We start from the raw sequence: 21,685 nt of genomic DNA on the forward strand, positions 1-21,685 counted from the left end.
AGTTTATTGTAGATCAGTGGTTCTTAACCTTGTTTGAGGTACCGAACCCCACCAGTTTCATATGTGCATTCACTGAACCCTTCTTTAGTGAAAAATTAAACGTTTTTTTTTTTTTAATTCAAGACAAAGTTATATGTTTTTTTTACTGGTGCACAAAATGAACCGTTTAAAGAACAAAACCAACACAGTGCATAAACTCACAACAAATTACACACCTGCAAATCAGATGGAAAATTAGAGGGAACATTGTTTGGGGGTATCCATAGTACGCCGATAGGGAGAAGTTTTTATTTACAAGATGAGTCGGGTGCACTGCAAAAAGTCAGTGTTCAAAAACAAGTATACAAAATACAAAAATTAGGGGTATTTTATTTGAACTAAGCAAAATTATCTGCCAATAGAACAAGAAAATTTGGCTTGTCAAGACTTTCCAAAACAAGTAAAATTAGCTAACCTCAATGAACCCAAAAATACCTTAAAATAAGTATATTCTCACTAATAACAACTGTACTACTATATGAGTACGTATTTTCTATTGTTTCATTGAAAATAAAACAGCAAAGTATATTTGGCTGTCATCTGTTTTAGTATGAGACACAATTGTGTCAAAGTCATGATTTTTTTTTTCATGCTTGAAATAAAAAATGATTACTTTAAAAAAGTAGTTTTATACTTGTGATTGTTGATGACACAGCTTTGCAACAGTTGATATTCTAGTTACAAGCATGTTTTACTCAATATAGGTCATAAAATCTCAGCAACAAGCTGTAATATCCTGCGATGAGATGGCGACTTGTCCAGGGTGTACCCCGCCTTCCGCCCGATTGTAGCTGAGATAGGCTCCAGCGCCCCCCGCGACCCCGAAGGGATTAGGCGGTAGAAAATGGATGGATGGAAGCTGTAGTATCTTACTGAGATAATTTAGGACCAAAACACTTAAAACAAGTAAAACACTCTAACATAAAATCTGCTTAGTGAGAAGAATTATCTTATCAGACAGAAAATAAGCAAATATCAGCCTTATTTGAGATATTTAATCTTACCGTATTTTTCGGAGTATAAGTCGCACCGGAGTATAAGTCGCACCGGCCGAAAATGCATAATAAAGAAGGAAAAAAACATATATAAGTCGCACTGGAGTATAAGTCGCATTTTTGGGGGAAATTTATTTGATAAAACCCAACACCAAGAATAGACATTTGAAAGGCAATTTAAAATAAATAAAGAATAGTGAACAACAGGCTGAATAAGTGTACGTTATATGAGGCATAAATAACCAACTGAGAACGTGCCTGGTATGTTAACGTAACATATTATGGTAAGAGTCATTCAAATAACTATAACATATAGAACATGCTATACGTTTACCAAACAATCTGTCACTCCTAATCGCTAAATCCCATGAAATCTTATACGTATAGTCTCTTACGTGAATGAGCTAAATAATATTATTTGATATTTTACGGTAATGTGTTAATAATTTCACACATAAGTCGCTCCAGAGTATAAGTCGCACCCCCGGCCAAACTATGAAAAAAACTGTGACTTATAGTCTGAAAAATACGGTACTTAGATTTCAGTTTTTGCAGTGTGTGTCTTGACCTCCGCGGCGGAGGCTCCACCGAACCCCTGAGGCCGACTCACCGAACCCCTAGGATTCGATCGAACCCAGGTTAAGAACCACTGTTGTAGATCATAAATCATACATCTCACCTAGACAGAAGTAGTCTGAGGACGTATTCCGATAAGTTGGTACACTTTGGGACCATTTAGGACCCGGAAATGGCGAGAACGACACGAAAAGACACTCGGTCCTTCCCGACCTCCACCACAATTATTCGCAAGAATGATGGTCATTCTTCATCTAAATAGGAATATATGAACATCCTAGCAGTCGGCATGCTAATGACAGCAGACATTGTACAGTAAGGGATATTTTATTATGTTTGTTGGCTCTCATACAGTCTGCACTGAGTGGTAATCAGTAATGAAGAAGAAAAAGCAAACATCGTGATGCGTTTTTGAAATGAATGCGCCGTGTATGCTTATACTAATCAAAATACGTAAATATTAAATGGTATTACAAATGTGCTCGTTACTACATTACATATATACTTATATCATGTATAAAACCTTAATGCAGGTGTTTGGATGTTTTTTTAACGGCTTTATGGGCGTAATAGAGCGGCTTTCTTAGGCTCCATTGCAAGCTGACTTTTGATTGCATTTGTTTTTTATTTAGAATGCAAAAAAAATAACATCTGCTTCATCAGTTCAAGGGTCCTTAGCTTGGAAAACATTGAGGACCTTTACGTCAAAGTATATACAAATTGTTCTTTAGTAAGAATGAACAGGTTTGCTGAAATGTCACTTTTGTAAAATGTTTTTAAATTGTTTGTGTGTTGACCAAATGTTGGAAATTAATCTTAGCGTTATCCTGTTACACAGCAGCAACCAAAACAAGTATCTCCTATCATCATGTACTGTGGTAGAGTAAGCAGTAATGATGTTTCTGTATTCTCCCCAGAGACAAGCCAAGTATTTTGAAAACAAACTGAAGTGCACAAAGGCTCGTAATGACTATCTTCTCAACCTGGCTGCCACTAATTCCTTGGTGGCTAAATACTACATCCATGATGTCTCCGATATGATAGATGTAAGTCTTAGAAGTATGTACTGTACCATAAGTCTGAGCAGGTAGAAGAGAAGCTGTCGGTAACAACTGCTCTCCTGTCAGCAGTGTTGTGATTTAGGTTTCCATGCCAGCTTGACGCGCACTTTGAGGACCTACCTGTCTGCCGAGTACAGCCTGGAGACGTCTCGCCACGAGGGCTTGGACGTTTTGGAAGGAGCCGTAGACGCCATGGACAACCGGGGAGACAAGTTGAAGTTCATGGACGCACACTCTCAGATGTTCTGTCCTCCCACACGCTTTGACTATCAGCCGCACATGGGGGACGAGGTAAGAACGACCTCGGTTAGTTAGTGGTTGGTTAATTGGTTAGTTTTTTGTGTTGTTTTAGGTTAGAAGTTGTGTTGTTTTTGTATTTCTGATGCACATGACGCGCTTATGGCAGGTGTGTCAGGTGAGTGCTCAGCAGCCCGTCCAGACGGAGTTGTTGATGCGCTACCAGCAGCTTCAGACTCGTTTGGCCACGCTCAAGATAGAAAACGAAGAGGTGAGATGTTGAACCTTCAAGCAGCAAGTTGACTACAGTAAGTAGAAAATATGATTATAATATTCAGGTGAGGAAGACTCTGGACGCCACCATGCAGACCCTTCAGGACATGCTGACGGTGGAGGACTTTGACGTCTCCGAGGCCTTCCAGCACAGTCAGTCCACAGAGTCGGTCAAATCGGCGTCTTCTGACTCCTACATGAGCAAAGCCAACATCGCAAGGAGACGAGCCAATCAGCAGGAGACTGAAGGCTTCTACTTTACTGTAAGTTGGGATGATTTTTACCACATATGATCAAATCTTGCATCTATTAACAATATACAAAGTTAAATACTGGGCAGCACGGTGGAACAGGGGTTAGTGCATGTGCCTCACAATACGAAGGTCCTGAGTAGTCCTGAGTTCAATCCCGGGCTCGGGATCTTTCTGTGTGGAGTTTGCAAGTTCTGTCCGTGACTGCGTGAGTTTTCTTCGGGTACTCCTCCCACCTCCAAAAACATGCACCTGGGGATAGGTTGATTGGCAACACTAAATTGGCCCTAGTGAGTGAATGTGAGTGTGAATGTTGTCTGTCTATCTGTGTTGGCCCTGCGATGAGGTGGCGACTTGTCCAGGGTGTACCCCGCCTTCCGCCCGAATGCAGCTGAGATAGGCTCCAGCACCCCCCGCGACCCCAAAAGGGACAAGCAGTAGAAAATGGATGGATGGATGGAAAGTTAAATACTTTGTAATAAGTAAATACTCTGCATAAAATCATATTCCTATATTTTACTTTAAAACTGAAAGTCAATACTTCTATCACATTTGGGTTGTTTTTATTTCAAAATCATAAAATAATGAATGTCACCATAATTCTAGACATAACTATTTTGAACAAACATAAGGATAATTATTTTTACAATTATTTAATTTTGTCCTTTTTAAATGTTAAAAAAATAGTTAGATGAGTTGAGATTCTTTTAACTGGAGATTTTCAAATTATTTTTGTATACTTTTCAAATCTTGCAAACATTTCAGAAAATGTTGTTGAGATGGAGGGCTATTTTTGCCTCTTGCAAAACATTTGTATAACATTATTATACTGGTATTCAATGTTTTAGTATTTTTTGCTTTTAAAACATTTTATATGAAAGAAAAAAGTGTTTTTTTTAAGTTTGATATTTTTCTATAATTTTTACCTTTTTAAAATATTTGTTTTAATTATTTTTACATTTTAATAATTTTTTAAATAATTTTAATGTTGATATTATTTCCTTTGTTTTTTTTATGTTAATATTTTTGCTATTGTTATTCCCTTATAACCATCATTTTGATCATGATTTAATGTTGATATTTTACATGTATTTTTAACTTTTGACAAACATTTTTTTAAGAATGTGTAGAAATGTTCTCTTGAAAAAAAACAAAAAACCTTTAGCTGAGTAATTATATATATAAAATGTAGAATAATTTATTTTTCGATTTTGTATTTTTTTTTTTTACAAAACATTTCTACAACATTTCATTCAAAGGTGTTTTTTTTTTTTTGCCTAAAGCAAAAAAATACTTTCTCTCACGACATTGCTTTTTCTATATATAATAACATGTTTAAAAGTGTTGAAATTTTGTATTTCTTGTACGTTTAAATAATTTGGATTTTAATACAAATTTTGTGATGCCTTTATTGAAGTATTTTCATTTTGTTGGGTTTTTTTTGGTGCAGAAATACAAAGAATACTTGAATGGCAGCAACTTGATTGTCAAACTTGAAGCCAAGCACGACGTTCTGAAGCAGACGCTGGGAGAAGGTGAGCTCATCAAATGTGAATATTCATATTGTTTCCATTGGTTTTGCAGTGACTTGTGGCTAAGTAATAGTTATAATCTCATTAATGTTTAAGGGTGTAAACATTGGAGGTCAATGTTATGAAATCATTTCCCATTTCTACATTCTGCACATATTTGCAGTGTGCAGACAGAGCAGTCATATGCCAGGGACTTTGGGGTTGGGGGGTCCTTGTGCCCGTTACCCTGGCGACCGCTGAATAAGCGCTGCTTGGCGGCGTGACAAATGCAGCCATAGTGCTCAGCTCATTGAGGGCCTTTGAATAGTCGCCAGTTTTCTCATAACACTTCTTTCCGTCTCCATCTGGCAGCGACACTCATCAACTGTAAACTTGAAGAAATTCTCATCTTGTCTCATTTGTTTCCTTTTAGGGGAGAGGGCAGAATATGGAACAACGAGGTAAGATGTCTCGTAACAGGAGAAGGAATAAAGTTGGTGTTTCTTCTTTGTTGTTGGGAATAGAAAGACAAGTTATAACAAAGTTACATGATCGACTTTATTATTGTTAAAACGTTATCTCATCATTTCAAAGTGTTTGTCATATTTGTGGTTGTTTGCTCATGTTGTATACATATTTTTCCATGTCTTTTTCAAGTTTACAGATCATTCTTTTGACATTTAAGGCAATTTGTACCACTTTTAGACATTTAACATAAAGCAACATGACACTAGAAAGCTAACTAACTCACCTGATGACATCTAATGATATAATGATGTAATAATAATCATATTAATGGACAGTAATATCATGCAAAACGTATTAGATTTCAGGAGTTCAACTCAAACCAACAGACAAATCAAAAGCTTTAGGAAGTTGTTACACTTCATTTTTGATTAGTTTACAGTCTTCAACCTTTTGACAATTTATGAGATTCTGTATTTGCTTTTAAATTTATAAGTAGATTAAGTCATTTTAGTAGAGATTATGTGTGAATGCTGAAAAACTGAAGCTGAACTGAAATGCTGGTAAAATGTCGAATAAACGTTAAAATAAATAGAATGAATGTAGAAATTGTTTACATTTCGAAGAGCTGAAACATATTAGGAAATTTCAAATGAATGTTGAAATTGTTAAAAACAATTAAGAAATGTTGACATTTAAAAATAGCTGTTATGCTAATGGTAGCAAGATCGTAACAAAATCATTTACGTGTATTTGTATACCTACAAAATTGGTGAAAATGTTAGCATGTTAATGTTTGCATCCTAGCAATATAGAGAATTTAAAAAAAGAGAATATAAGACTCTTATGTGTATACCTGCAAAAATAGCTTTAAAAAGTTAGTATGCTAACTTCCAATAACAAAATGTATAACTTTTAGGTGTGTACTTAGAAAGCCAGCTACACTAGCATGCTAACAAGATAGCGCCAGGTAGCAAAATATATTGCTCTTAGGTTTATACAAACAAAATAATTTAAAATAGTAGCATATGATTTTAGTATGCTAACATGGGAACAGTTTGCATACTTGCAAGATGGCGGCAAGTAACGAAATTCATGATTTTTAGGTTTATACCAACAAAATTTGCTAAAATTTTTGCATAGCATGTTAGTAAAGCTATAGAACATACTTTTGGAATCAAACTCCTGAAATAAATGAACTTTTTAAACATATTTTCTTATGATAACATTGAAATGCACCAGTATAGTAAAGACAGTACAGGAAATTGTATTAAGCTACTTTTTGTGTAATTCCATTTTAGTTGCGTGCTAAATGCTAAGCTAAGCCACTGCTGGTTAAAAATGCTGCATTCTGGGAAACATCGAAAGTTGGAAACCAAATTACAAAAATCTGACATAGATGGTGACACCCATTGCGAATTTTTCAATAAAAGGATCGTATTCGATGTCCTTGGTCTACGTACAAGTCCTGTTCCTACGAAGTCAATGTAAGTCCAGTTTCACTTTTGTTTTCTTTGACGCATTGCCATCAGAAGAGTCATTCTTGTGTTTTTGAGATATAATGAGGGGAAAAAGTTGACTAAAACAAACAAAAGTGAAAAATGCAGGGACATGCGACTACATATTCTTTGACTTACGTATTCTTCCACTAACTGTAGGTATTATTCTACTTAAGTATTCTTTCGCCTGTGCAAAAGTAACTACCGTATTTTTTGGACTATAAGTCGCAGTTTTTTTCATAGTTTGGCCGGGCTCCAGTGCAACTTATATATGTTTTTTTCCTTCTTTATTATGCATTTTCGGCAGTTGCGACTTATACTCCGGTGCGATTTATACTCCGAAAAATACGGTAGTTCTCTTTTTTCTATGTGTAAAGTACAGTAGGAAGGGGATTCATATGGCGCTATTTGTCGCGGTTTACATGAAACATGACGAATTTGGGGGGTGCACTTTAGCTGCCAGATGGCAGTAAAGTGTTGAATATCTTAAAATGTGTTTTGTGGCAATTCTAATTTTGCCACAGCGTCATTTGCTATGTAGAGTGGCGCTTTCTATCATTTTCAACAGACTGCATTGCAAAATTATTTATCCCTCACCTTCATCTCACGTGAAATCCACCAGGAATGGGGCCATATGAATCCCTTCCTTACTGTATTAATAATTTGTGGGAGAAACAACACATCGTAACACGAAGGCTGGCTTTATAAAGTACTGCATATTTATGTTTATTGGTTAATTTAGGTCTTTCATTGCATCACAATTGACTCTAAATTGTGTTAAAAGGAAGTGTGTTGGCGTTCAACATGTTGCAATAACGTAGCCGGATTACGAGCAATGTTTTTTTTGTGTACTTTTGATGGGTATCCTTGAAGACTTCGTAAATTCCTAGTTTCCATGAATGCAGCATTGTTAACACCAATATCAAGGCGTTAGTGTTGACTGATGATATTTACGATTATTATTTAGCATTGTCATACCAACCGTGCAACCCCCCCATTCCTCACCCTTTTGCCCAGGCCCCCTCGCCTCCCCCCTAAACCCAAGAGAATGCGGAAGATTAGACCTCGCTCCGTTTTTAGGCGTAAGCTGTTTAACGTCAATATGGAGGCCTTCATCCAGGTATCAGCAGTCTGCTCTTTGTGTGTCACTGGCGGTCCTTTGGGTTTTTTTTTATTTTCCTGACCTTTGGCCTTGTCTTTTTACACAATCGCTCACTGACTTCTTCTTGCTTGTGTTAAGAATATCAAAAATCATTTTCAGGCTGATTTGCAGCATCGTGGTAACAAATCAAAGTCGTGCGTTCTCCTTCCTCGCACCTCACATCACTCAATCGATGCTTTGGCGTTTTTAGACTTGTATTTTCTCCAAGTGAGAGCTGCCTTGCTCACTAACTTTGGTTTCTGTCGCCTCTCTGCTGCTCTGGCCAGGGGAAGACGGAATGTCCGAGCCAGGACTCAGGTACTCTGTCCTCTCGCTGGGTTCCATTTCTGGGCCTCTTCTCCTTCATTATGTGCACACTTTAAATCCTAGCAACACATTGTTTTGTCTTTCATACTGAAATATTCATATCTATATTCATTTTCCAATGTTTATGATAACAACTATTGCTCTTGATGCTACTGCAGGATTCAGGGCAGCACATACCAGTGGTGGTTGAAAGCTGCGTCCGATACATCAATCTCTATGGTGGGTCTTTTTAAATCTTACCATAATGTTTTGCCCAAACGTAATGCAGTATCATTAAAGGCCTACTGAAATGTGATTTTCTTATTCAAACAGGGATAGCAGGTCCATTCTATATGTCATACTTGATCATTTCGCGATATTGCCATATTTTTGCTGAAAGGATTTAGTAGAGAACATCGACGATAATGTTCGCAACTTTTGGTCGGTGATAAAAAAGCCTTGCCTGTACCGGAAGTAGCAGACGAGTAGCGTGACGTCACAGGTTGTGGAGCTCCTCACATCCGCACATTGTTTACAATCATGGCCACCAGCAGCGAGAGCGATTCGGACCGAGAAAGCGACGATTTCCCCATTAATTTGAGCAAGGATGAAAGATTCGTAGATGAGGAAAGTGAGAGTGAAGGACTAGAGGGCAGTGGGAGCGATTCAGATAGGGAAGATGCTGTGAGAGGCGGGTGGGACCTGATATTCAGCTGGGAATGACTAAAACAGTAAATAAACACAAGACATATATATACTCTATTAGCCACAACACAACCAGGCTTATATTTAATATGCCACAAATTAATCCCGCATAACAAACACCTCCCCCCTCCCGTCCATATAACCCGCCAATACAACTCAAACACCTGCACAACACACTCAATCCCACAGCCCAAAGTACCATTCACCTCCCCAAAGTTCATACAGGACAAAGTCCAAAGTCCCCAAAGTTACGTACGTGACATGCACATAGCGGCACGCACGTACGGGCAAGCGATCAAATGTTTGGAAGCGTACTCACAGTACCGTGTCTGCATATCCAACTCAAAGCCCTCCTGGTAAGAGTCTCTGTTGTCCCAGTTCTCCACAGGCCAATGGTAAAGCTTGACCGTCATCTTTCGGGAATGTAAACAATGAAACACCGGCCGTGTTTGTGTTGCTGAAGTCGGCCTCAATACACCGCTTCCCTCCTACAGCTTTCTTCTTTTCTGTCTCCATTGTTCATTGAACAAATTGCAAAAGATTCACCAACACAGATGTCCAGAATACTGTGGAATTTTGCGATGAAAACAGACGACTTAATAGCTGGCCACCATGCTGTCCCAAAATGTCCTCTACAATCCGCGACGTCACGCGCTGACGTCATCATACCGAGAGGTTTTCAGCAGGATATTTCGCGCGACATTTAAAATTGCACTTTAGTAAGCTAACACGGCCGTATTGGCATGTGTTGCAATGTTAAGATTTCATCATTGATATATAAACTATCAGACTGCGTGGTCGGTAGTAGTGGGTTTCAGTAGGCCTTTAAGCACCATAGAGCCCCCTTCTAGTTGTGGGGGTTACGCTCTGAGACCACCTGCAAATAGCAAATAAATGTCAGTAAATGTAAATGTCAATACATGTCAGTAAATGTCAATGAATGTCAGTAATTGTAAACGACATCTATTACAGTAATAAATGTCTATATTTGACACAAGTTATGTTCAAGGAATGCTGGGAAAACCAGGATTTTTATTTATTATGATTCTGAATCTATTAAACATTTTCAAGAGTTTTTTGTTAGGCCAAAGAGCTTTCATGACCCGTGCTGTGTGATATGGACAATAATACAGAAAACAATATATATCGCCATATAGTACAGGGGTGTCAAACGTGTTTTCATCGCAGTTATGGCTACTCTCAGAGGGCAGCTTGTAACTGAATAATAGTAATAAATGATAAATGGTAAATGGGTTGTACTTGTATAGCGCTTTTCTACCTTCAAGGTACTCAAAGCGCTTTGACACTACTTCCACATTTACCCATTCACACACACATTCACACACTGATGGAGGGAGCTGCCATGCAAGGCGCTAACCAGCAGCCATCAGGAGCAAGGGTGAAGTGTCTTGCTCAGGACACAACGGACATGACGAGGTTGGTACTAGGTGGGGATTGAACCAGGGACCCTCGGGTCGCGCACGGCCATTCTTTCACTGCACCACACCGTCCCTTAATAATATATATATATAATAGTTAGTATATATATATATATATATATAATAGTTAGTATATATATATATATATATATATATATATATATATATATATATATATATATATATATATATATATATGTATATACATATACACATATATATATATATATATATATATATATGTATATATATACAGTATATATATATGTATATATATATATATAAACATTTATATATATATATACAATATATATATATATGTATATATATATAAACATTTATATATATATATATATATATATATATATTTATATATATAGAAAAATGTATATAGGAAAAAAAAAAAAATATATATATATATATATATATATATATATGTGTGTGTGTATATATACCCTTTGTCAAGACTTGGACTGTGGAGTTTTTGTTTTCCCAAGATGCAAGAGAATTTGGATCGGACATGGCTTGAAGGTGGGTACATGTTTTATTGAAACACTAGAACTAACTATAAATACAAAAAAAAGGATCAAACAAAAAGCGCGCACAGTGGCGGAGAATAAACTATGAACAATTAAACAAAAACATTAACTGTGGCTTGAAAAACAAAAACTTACTTGGCATGGAACCGGCATGAAAAAAGAGCAGCAAGGATCATAAGGGTGTGCAGAAGCATATATGGGGTGTGAGGTTGTCAGAAAGACAAACTGAAAAACACTGAACTTAAATACTATGGACATGATTAGTGAAAGCAGGTGCGTGACTCAAAACGTGAAACAGGTGCGTGACGTGACAGGTGAAAACTAATGGTTGCTATGGTGACCAGACAAGGGAGTGAAAAGACAGAAACTAAACAAAAACATGACTTAAAACAAAAACATGATTACACAGACATGACACCCTTTGCTCTAATTACTGCTTTGCGCACTCTTGGCATTCTCTCAATGAGCTTCAAGCACACCTGTGAAGTGACTACCTCTTTCATTCATTGAGAGAATGCCAAGAGTGTGCAAAGCAGTAATCACAGCAAAGGGTGGCTATCTTGAAGAAACTAGAATATAAAACATGTTTTCAGTTATTTTACCATTTTGTGTTAAGTACATAACTCCACATGTGTTCATTTATAGTTTTTTCAGTGACAATCTACAATGTAAATAGTCATGAAAAAAAAAAAAAAAAACACCTTGAATGAGAAGCTGTGTTCAAACTTTTGTCCTGTACTGTACATGTACTCAACAGTAATCAATCATATTGAAAGATTATCAATTGAACAGATGGAATTAAAGTCAGTATCTAACATTTAACCTGCTTGTCATGCTAGCGCTACAACCGCACTTCCATCTTTAAAGCTTCATTTATATTTGCAAAATATGGTTTATTTGTGTCCCATTAACATTTTGATGATTTTTTATTTATTTTGAAATTACTGTATTTGTCCACAGGTCTTCAACAACAAGGCATATTCCGAGTTCCAGGATCCCAAGTGGAAGTCAACGATATTAAAAATGCATTTGAAAGAGGTTGGTCCATCTTTGAGTCTACATTGCATGTTGTCTGCCTAAAAAAACACACCTTTTCTCTCACATGCATCTTAAGTGCAAAGAAGGAAGGTTACTTCAGTGCACATATGCACATACTGTGTGGTCTATGCATAATGTATGACACCGTACACTACAGTAATAATACATGTACAAATACTCACAAACGTTATGACTCAGATCAGTGTGTGTGTGTGTGTGTGTGTGTGTGTGTGTGTGTGTGTGTGTGTGTGTGTGTGTGTGTGTGTGTGTGTGTGGGTGTGTGTGTGTGTGTGTGTGTGTGTGTGTGTGTGTGTGTGTGTGTGTGTGTGTGTGTGTGTGTGTAGGAGAAGATCCACTGGTGGATGATCAGTCCGATCATGACATCAACTCTGTGGCGGGCGTTCTGAAACTTTACTTCAGGGGTTTGGAGAAGCCGCTATTCCCAGCAGAACATTTCCTTGACCTCATATCTACAACAAGTGAGTTGCCTTCCAGGAAAACCCTATTTTACTATATTAATATAATTATTACTACTATATAACCATTTACTTTGTGGAACACTATTACAGTTTTTTTAAGCTCCTGTCATGACTTATGTTTTTTTTTTATCAAGTACTAATAGTGCTACATTGAAAAGTAGAGACTAGAAAATGATATTTGTTATAATGTTATGACATTATTACTGTATTATCAGTGTCAGAGTTTGGTCCGCATTGCTGGCAGTAAGTCGGACCCGTTTCCGGTGAGGATTGGACTCCGCCAAGGCTGCCCTTTGTCACCGATTCTGTTCATAACTTTTATGGACAGAATTTCTAGGCGCAGTCAGGGCGTTGAAGGGATCCAGTTTGGTGGCTGCAGGATTCGGTGTCTGCTTTTTGCAGATGATGTGGTCCTGATGGCTTCATCTGGCCAGGATCTTCAGCTCTCACTGGATTGGTTTTCAGCCGAGTGTGAAGCGACTGGGATGAGAATCAGCACCTCCAAGTCCGAGTCCATGGTTCTCGCTCAGAAAAGGGTGTAGTGCCATCTCCGGGTTGGGGAGGAGATCTTGCCCCAAGTGGAGGAGTTCAAGTACCTCAAAGTCTTGTTCACGAGTGAGGGAAATGGTTCGTGAGATCGGTGCGGCGTCTTCAGTAATGCAGACGCTGTATCGATCCGTTGTGGTGAAGAAGGAGCTGAGCCGGAAGGCAAAGCTCTCAATTTACCGGTCGATCTACGTTCCCATCCTCACCTATGGTCATGAGTTTTAGGTTATGACCGAAAGGACAAGATCACGGGTACAAGTGGCCGAAATGAGTTTCCTCCGCCGGGTGATGGGGCTCTCCCTTAGAGATAGGGTGAGAAGCTCTGTCATCCGGGAGGAGCTCAAAGTAAAGCCGCTGCTCCTCCACATTAGGAGGAGCCAGATGAGGTGGTTCGGGCATCTGGTCTAGATGCCACCTGAACGCCTCCCTAGGGAGGTTTTTAGGGCACGTCCAACCGGTAGGAGGCCACGGGCAAGACCCAGGACACATCTCCCGGCTGGCCTGGGAACGCCTCAGGATCCCCCGGGAGGAGCTGGACAAAGTGGCTGGGGAGAGGGAAGTCTGGGCTTCTCTGCTTAGGCTGCTGTCCCCGCGACCCAACCTCTGATAAGCAGAAGAAGATGGACGGATGGATGGTTATGACATTATAACACAGACTGTCCAAAAAAAATGCTGTCATTTAAAACGAGAGTATAGTAAATCCATGCTATTCACGGCGGTTACTTTATCTTTTCTTTGTGGCTGGATTTGTGGCAGCTTCTTTAAAATATATGTATATATGATGTGTAGGGGTGTAACGCTGGGGATCAAACTAGGAACCCTCAAGTTCTGCAACAGCACCTCGATTTATGAACTTCATTACTTCTTGAACAGGGTTTGTATAGTTTGCATAGTGAAGCAGGGTTACTCCTTAACTTTAACCACCATATTGCTACAATAATAAACATTTAAGAAAGTAAACCCCAAGGAGCTGAGGAAAAGGGAGCAGACAGAAAGAACGAAAGACTGGGGCTTCACCCCCGCACCTCCACCGCCTTCCGTGTGTGCATGTCTGCTCTTGTGCTTCTATAAGAGAGGTACAGTGCCTGTAGTGGCTTTTCCTCCCTGGCATCATTTTTCAGAAAAGTCTGTTCTCTTCACAATTAAAACTTTCTGTAGTACAGCCATTAATGTACAGTACTCCTCGCAAATAGTCTTTTTTTTAAACTCCTGGTATTCTTTTTTCCATGCTAGTTTGTTGGCTTTTTGGGACTCATACTGAGTTAGCAAAATGGACAAAACTTGTCTAAAGAGGAAAAAAAGTCACACAAAAGGCACACATACTGAATGAAGCGCTGAGACGTGACTAGGAAGTGAAAGTGAGTGGAGGGCCCTGCCTCCGCTTGTGTAGCAGGCATGACTGTATAAAGCGTTTCTTACACAGGAGACATGGTTCGCACATGAAGAAATACTTGGCTCCATCTAAAAGTTTGCAATTAAAGTGATTGGTCATAATTCCTCATTTCGGCCTGATAATTGTCCGTCCAATATATGTTAGGGATGTGCATTATACAACAGCTAACTATTCATTTCACATCCAATTATTGGGGTGACAATTTAATTCAGAATCAATTCTCGATTTAAACCAACTTTCGCCATATATTTGGTATATAAATGATAATAAAACCGTTCTAAAAGGTTACAAAAGCTAATCTTGGCTGCAGATTTATGATGTGTACGTGCAGCAAGTAAACGTAGAGATGCCCTAAAATTTGTCTCTGTGGAGGGAGGTGTATTCGGCGCTGCTTGCAGGAGGAAAAGTCACTGCCGCTGTCCGTGGTACTGAGGATTAGATTTCACAGGTGGTACGTGTTAATCTAATCATCTGTTGTCTTTAACAGTAAGCGGCCGGGAGCAGAGGGGGAGAGAGGTACGGATGTGGCTGAAAAGTCACGTTCTGGGAGAAGGAAACAGTTGATGAAACATATGAGCATTAAAACTTTGTTAAAACCTCCAAGCTTGGATCCTGTGAAGTGTCTGTCAGTGGGACCGCTAGGAAGAGACCTCCACAGTCTCTTTATCAATCGATTCTTGTATACTTTGAATCAATTCAAAATCGTAATAAAAAAATCATGATTCGAATGTGAGGCGAAATTTTCCGGCACCCATATTATTTATCCCACACCCCCAGTCTAGATTATGCTGCTGTGTCGACCATATATGCTTTTTCCACAAAAAACAATCTCATTTACCAAGTGGGTAATATTTTATAAATATGTGCTTAAAATATATGTACATATAGGGGTGTAACGATTTGTTTTAACAATATTCAGGAACCACCTCATTTTTCTAGAACGATTCGATCCGAAACGATTCAGTGAGTGAAAATTGATTCAGTAACTTTTTAACAAAAAAAAAAAATGTAAGCATTGTGAAAATAAATATTGGATACTGGACACTGCAGGTGAAGTTTCCATTATTACTGTTATTTCTTGTAAGGGAATGATGTATAAATGAATTATGGATACAAAGAAGCAAGTAAATAACAATTAATCAATAAATGAAGTGCAACCAACCCTTTATGTTGAATTACAAGAGGAAACCTTTTCTGCTCACATTTTCAACATCCAAGGACATTTTAATAAAACTACAGAAACCAACATTATAAGAGTAGATTTACATGCTAAATAAAGATCCCAGACATGGTGTTCTGTCGATGTCTGCTACCCGGCGATGGCATACAGTATCGGTTCTCCGCCCTGGCATCGCCCAGTTAAGGACAGCATCCTAGATGTGCGGAGGCATGTATCATCCCTATTGATGGTGTTGGCCCCTCGCTTCCTAATTACATAGCCTCCTTGATCCATCTCTTCTATTTCTTTCTTTCTGATAAAATGACTTGTATTTGTCTGCCAGTTGAGTGTTGTGTGTCACACTTCATGTTGTTGTGTTCCAAAAGTCGATGCGTTGCTTAAGTTGCTCCACTGTGACTTCCAGTGTGGTGGTCCTGTCTTTTGTAGCTTAAAGTTGTGTTGCGGCTTTATATTATGGTGTTGTGTCGTTTGTATTTCTTATGGCTTTTGCAATCAAGCTGTTGTGTTGTAATTAATAATATTGTCTTGTAGCGTTTGCATTTGTTATGACTTTTCTCAGCCACCGTAGCGATCCGGCATTTTTGTTTTGATGAAGTCTCATACGGGCAAAATAGACTTTGCGTTTAACGTCCTTATTTTCAAAAGTGTTAAACTTCATATAGAGTCTTCAGTTCTTAAAGCCATGGTTTTCCTATTTCTATTATTGATCAAATCAATTGATTCCCTTTTAAAACTATTTTAGATCGATACCTATCTTCTGGAAGGCAAACTTACCGAGTACAAATCTATATATTTGAAATTTAGAAAAATAAATCCATCTATTGATATATCAATCAATCGTTACACTCCTAATGATGTCAGTGATGCCGTGTGACTATGGAAACATCTGTATTTACGTATGATGTCTCCTAACGGCGGAATATAGACGCTGAAGAGTGCAGGGCCAAGAACAGAACCCTGTGGAACTCTGCATGTTACCTTAACATACTCCAATGTCACGTTGTTATGGGAGACACACTGCATCCTGTGATAGATAACAGCCAGATAGAGAGGTAGCGGTGTTACAGACCTCATAGTAAGGACCTCAAAGAATGTATATTTATTACTTAGGTTAGGGGTAAGGTTAAGGTTTTCTTTAGATTGTTGTGCAACCCCTCCAGCCCCTTTTAAGGGAACGGGCAATATGTGCACTCGTATAGTTGGGAGATGACTTGTTAAGCGGAAAACATTCATCTGGTTTTAGCCAAGTCTCACTGAGACCAATGACGTTAAGATTGTTGTCTCTAATGACCTCATTAACTAATAGCCCTTTAGGAGACAATGATCTGATGTTTAAAAAGCCCATATTATAGGTAGTGGGCTGTCTTGAGGCATTTTCGTTAATGGTATCCGTAGTACTGATATTAAAAACATTACGTCTGTTTTGCATAGTACGCCCTAAAATGTTTTTATCACATCAAGGAATTGATATGATGGGTATCTTGAGATTATTCGCTTGGTGCTGTGATAGACAAACTGTGCCTGCGGTAAAAAGTAATTTAGAGTCGGAAGACCAGAAGCTAGGGGGATAATTCACTAGCTAACTGAGGCATGGCAGAGTTACGGCCAAGGCAATTGGAATAAATAAAGATGCCAAAAAACTGAGTTTGATTGGTGAGCGATAAGGCTTGCTGGTATCGATTGGCTTATCTCATTGACATTTTATTAAGGCTGCAATAATTCATGGATTAAATTCAAACAAGCACCAACAAGGTAACATTCTATATAGTTAGCTAACATTTTATATCTTGTACTTACATAACAAATGTTTTTTATTCAAACACATGTGAGAACATGTTAGCCTCTACAATTTGTATGTTAATTCTAACCAGTTGTTTGTCCAAATATCAAGCACCCCTCAATCAATAAATTTTCAAATGATTATGTGTTCAATTGTTAAATATATTGTCACTCAATTTATCATTTATCATTTATTTACTTAGTGTTTAGTTTGATTCTTTATGAATTATTAATACCTGGTTTTCATGCTCCACATTTTTTTTAAGAGTAAAAATTGCTCATTCATACAGCAGTGATGCATTCATACTGTAGTGACTGGGAAGGCGAAAGCTGGATTTGTACCAGAATCCCTCAAGTTTCTGCCCTTGTTGTTATTGTTTATACAAAATCGGAGGAGAACGTCAGGCAAGCACAGGGTCTGGAGGGGGAGGAGCGAGCCAGCGTAATGTAGGGTGTTGCCTTGATGCAGAATCATCATCCAAACTTTCCAAAATATACATTTTTTTCACTCATCGCAGGTGTTCTCGGATCAAAACACTCGCATTTAGCTGGGACCTACTGAACATCATTTAAATGAGTGGATATGTCAATTAGGGGTGTGGGAAAAAATCGATTCGAATTCAAATCCCGATTCTCACGTTGTATGATTCAGTATCGACTCTCATTTTTCAAAAATCGATTTTTATTTTTATTTTTTATTTATTTATTTGTTTTATTTTTATTTTTTATTTTTGTTAATCAATCCAACAAAATAATACAAAGCAATACCATAACAATGCAATCCAACTCCAAAACCAAACCCGACCCAGCAACACTCAGAACTGCAATAAACAGAGCAATTGAGAGGAGACACAAACACGACACAGAACAATCCAAAAGTAGAGAAACAAAAATGAATATTATCAACAACAGTATCAATATTAGTAACAATTTCAACATAGCAGTGATTAAAAATCCCTCATTGACATTATCATTAGACATTTATTAAAAAAAGAACAATAGTGTCACAGTGGCTTACACTTGCATCCCATCTCATAAGCTTGACAACACACTGTGTCCAATATTTTCACAAAGATAAAATAAGTCCTATTTTTTCTTCATTTAATAGTTAAAACAAATTTACATTATTGCAATCAGTTGATAAAACATTGTCCTTTACAATTATAAAAGCTTTTTACAAAAATCTACTGCTTGCATGTCAGCAGACTGGGGTAGATCCTGCTGAAATCCTATGTATTGAATGAATAGAGAATTATTTTGATTTGGAAAAATATCGTTTTTGAACCGAGAATCGCGTTAAATCGAAAAAAATCGATTTATAATCGAATCGTGACCCCAAGAATCAATATTGAATCGAATCGTGGGACACCCAAAGATTCGCAGCCCTAATGGCAATTAAATTTAGCTTTCGGCTATTAAACATCCCCCTGTACTCTCTGATTTTGAAGCTCTGCTTTTTGTTGATGTTGTTTTCCAGAGCTGGACTTTGGTTCAGATCGAGCTCACCACCTTCAGCGGATTCTTTCCACACTCGAGCAGCCTGTGGTCATCGTCCTGAGATACTTGTTTGCCTTTCTGAACCAGTAAGACACCTGAAACTTTACTGTAACTGTACTGTAACCCTACTGTAAACACCTCTGTCCCTCCAGTCTCTCCCAGTACAGCGATGAAAACATGATGGACCCATACAACCTGGCGATCTGCTTCGGTCCCACACTGATGCCTATACCAGAGAACCAGGATCCTGTGGCCTGCCAGGCGCACGTGAACGAGGTCATTAAGACCATAATCATCCACCATGAGAACATCTTCCCAAGCCAGCGGGAGGTGGAAGGTCCTGTGTATGAGAAGTGCATGGCTGGAGGACAGGACTACTGGTGAGTCCATGGACGATGTTTCTATAAAGCTATTAAAATACAAACATAGTCGTATACACACATAGCTACCGTATTTTTCATGTACACACAGCCCTGGGAACATTATTAAAGAGCGAATGCACGTCTGTGCTGCTGAAACCCAACACTCATAGAATTAAAACATGTCTAGCGACATGGTGATGTAATACAATTGCAGTGAAGTGTACATTATGATGTATTACATGTGCAGGGAAGTGTACATTATTTCTAAAATCAGCACACACTAAGGAGCCAAGGAAACCATTTTGCATGTTTAAGTGCCTATATAAAGCACACGGACGTTCAAGTGCTGCTGCAAAACTCTCGTGAAATCATAATGCATTTAATCATCAATATAGTGATTAGGGATGATGCTCGAACCCGGTTTTTCTGGTTGTTCGATAAGAAAAGAACCGAGTCCTCGGACTCGAATCCCTTTTTGAGAACCAGTACCCGTTATCGAGACCACTATAGTAAAGAAAAAGAGTTGGTTCTTTATTCGAATCTCTGGGAACGACTCCCGTCCCGTGTGACATCACAAGAAATGACGTCACGTAGCTCAGTCATTTGTCACGGTGGGGTGCAGCGTGCTGCGGTTAGTTCCCGGGACGCAAAACTGACGGCTCCAGACGAAAGCGTGCAGGTAGGAGATGATTTGATTTGAATTCAGCTCGAGAAGTTTTAAGTCCAAGTCCGAGTCCAAGGTTCTCGCCCGGAAAAGGGTGGAGTGCCATCTCCAGGTTGGGGAGGATACCCTGCCCCAAGTGAAGGAGTTCAAGTACCTCGGAGTCTTGTTCACGAGTGAGGGAAGAGTGGATCGTGAGATCGACAGGCGAATCGGTGCGGCGTCTTCAGTAATGTGGACGCTGTATCGATCCGTTATGGTGAAGAAGGAGCTGAGCCGGAAGGCAAAGCTCTCAATTTACCGGTCGATCTACCTTCCCATCCTCATCTATGGTCATGAGCTTTGGGTTATGACCGAAAGGACAAGATCACGGGTACAAGCGGCCGAAATGAGTTTCCTCCGCCGGGTGAGAAGCTCTGCCATCCGGGGGGAGCTCAAAGTAAAGCCGCTGCTCCTCCACATCGAGAGGAGCCAGATGAGGTGGTTCGGGCATATGGTCAGGATGCCACCCGAACGCCTCCCTAGGGAGGTGTTTCGGGCATGTCCGACCGGTAGGAGACCACGGGTAAGACCCAAGACACCTTGGGAAGACTATGTCTCCCGGCTGGCCTGGGAACGCCTCGGGATCCCCCGGGAAGAGCTGGACGAAGTGGCTGGGGAGAGGAAAGTCTGGGCTTCCCTGCTTAGGCTGCTGCCCCCGCGACCCGACCTCGGATAGGCGGAAGAAGATGGATGGATGGAAGTTTTAAGTCATGCGCTAACAATACAGAATAAACTACCGTACTTCATTCATAAATATTTCCTTATATTGAAACAGTGCTGCTATAACAAGCTAACTCCTGTGTCTCACATGTCTCGCTTTAAATGTTTCCGCATTACATAGCTATCAAAAGCTTTGCCAATGAAGCAAGTTATTTGTGTCTTTGACGTGTTTATGGTGAAATATTTCAATGCTTTCCATGTTTGTTTTTTTGCTGTGTTTTGTTGCAGTGCAGCTATTTTTCTGTTTCTATTGCTGCTGCTTGCATGTTTGTTTCCATCCTGAAAATAACGAGTGATGACGTCACCGACTATTATCAACAAATTAATTTGTTTCATTATATCATAGTTTTTTTTTACAACATCGACTAATTGTTGTGTAATCTAGCCACTCTCAGAAAGTCCAAGATCATTTCTTTAGACTAACAACTTAAACAAACATGTATGCCCATTAAGAAGTGTGCATGTCCTTGTGTTTTATAATATTATATTGTCATTATTATGATTATTACGTTCCCACACAGTGAGAGCCCCCACAGTGACGCCGGAGCTCTTGATGAGGTGGACAATGGTACCGGACCCAACACCAGCGATGATGGTGAGTCACAGCTCTAACTATTTTGAGTTACCGTATTTTCCGCACTATTAGCCGCACCTAAAAACCACAAATTTACTCAAAAGCTGACAGTGCGGCTTATAACCCGGTGCGCTTTATATATGGATTAATATTAAGATTCATTTTCATAAAGTTTCGGTCTCGCAACTTCGGTAAACAGCCGCCATCTTTTTTCCCCGTAGAAGAGGAAGTGCTTCTTCTTCTACGCAAGCAACCGCCAAGGTAAGCACCCGCCCCCATAGAACAGGAAGCGGTTCTTCTTCTACTGTAAGCAACCACCCGCCCCCGTAGAAGAAGAAAAAGCGCGCGGATATTACGTTTCATTTCCTTTGTGTGTT

General features: G+C 39.0%; 1 protein-coding gene across 4 annotated transcripts in view; it reads left to right on the forward strand.

Moving 5' to 3' along the window:
* Positions 1 to 21,685, forward strand: part of LOC133570846 (SLIT-ROBO Rho GTPase-activating protein 3-like) — a 131,604-nt gene that overhangs the window by 93,328 nt on the left and 16,591 nt on the right. Inside the window, exons 6-18 of one of the 4 annotated variants that reach the window (XM_061923590.1) lie at positions 2,528 to 2,656; positions 2,738 to 2,962; positions 3,078 to 3,179; positions 3,247 to 3,444; positions 4,883 to 4,967; positions 5,377 to 5,404; positions 7,925 to 8,027; positions 8,534 to 8,594; positions 11,998 to 12,075; positions 12,420 to 12,554; positions 18,930 to 19,035; positions 19,102 to 19,329; positions 21,256 to 21,329. In XM_061923590.1, coding sequence (XP_061779574.1) covers positions 2,528 to 2,656; positions 2,738 to 2,962; positions 3,078 to 3,179; positions 3,247 to 3,444; positions 4,883 to 4,967; positions 5,377 to 5,404; positions 7,925 to 8,027; positions 8,534 to 8,594; positions 11,998 to 12,075; positions 12,420 to 12,554; positions 18,930 to 19,035; positions 19,102 to 19,329; positions 21,256 to 21,329 — 1,552 coding nt within the window. Of the gene's footprint in view, positions 1 to 2,527; positions 2,657 to 2,737; positions 2,963 to 3,077; positions 3,180 to 3,246; positions 3,445 to 4,882; positions 4,968 to 5,376; positions 5,405 to 7,924; positions 8,028 to 8,335; positions 8,367 to 8,533; positions 8,595 to 11,997; positions 12,076 to 12,419; positions 12,555 to 18,929; positions 19,036 to 19,101; positions 19,330 to 21,255; positions 21,330 to 21,685 lie in introns of all 4 variants that reach the window. The other 3 variants (XM_061923592.1, XM_061923591.1, XM_061923593.1) reach the window with 3 other exon arrangements.

This window comes from Nerophis lumbriciformis, linkage group LG28 (genome assembly GCF_033978685.3).
Source record: "Nerophis lumbriciformis linkage group LG28, RoL_Nlum_v2.1, whole genome shotgun sequence".
NCBI lineage: Eukaryota > Metazoa > Chordata > Actinopteri > Syngnathiformes > Syngnathidae > Nerophis > Nerophis lumbriciformis.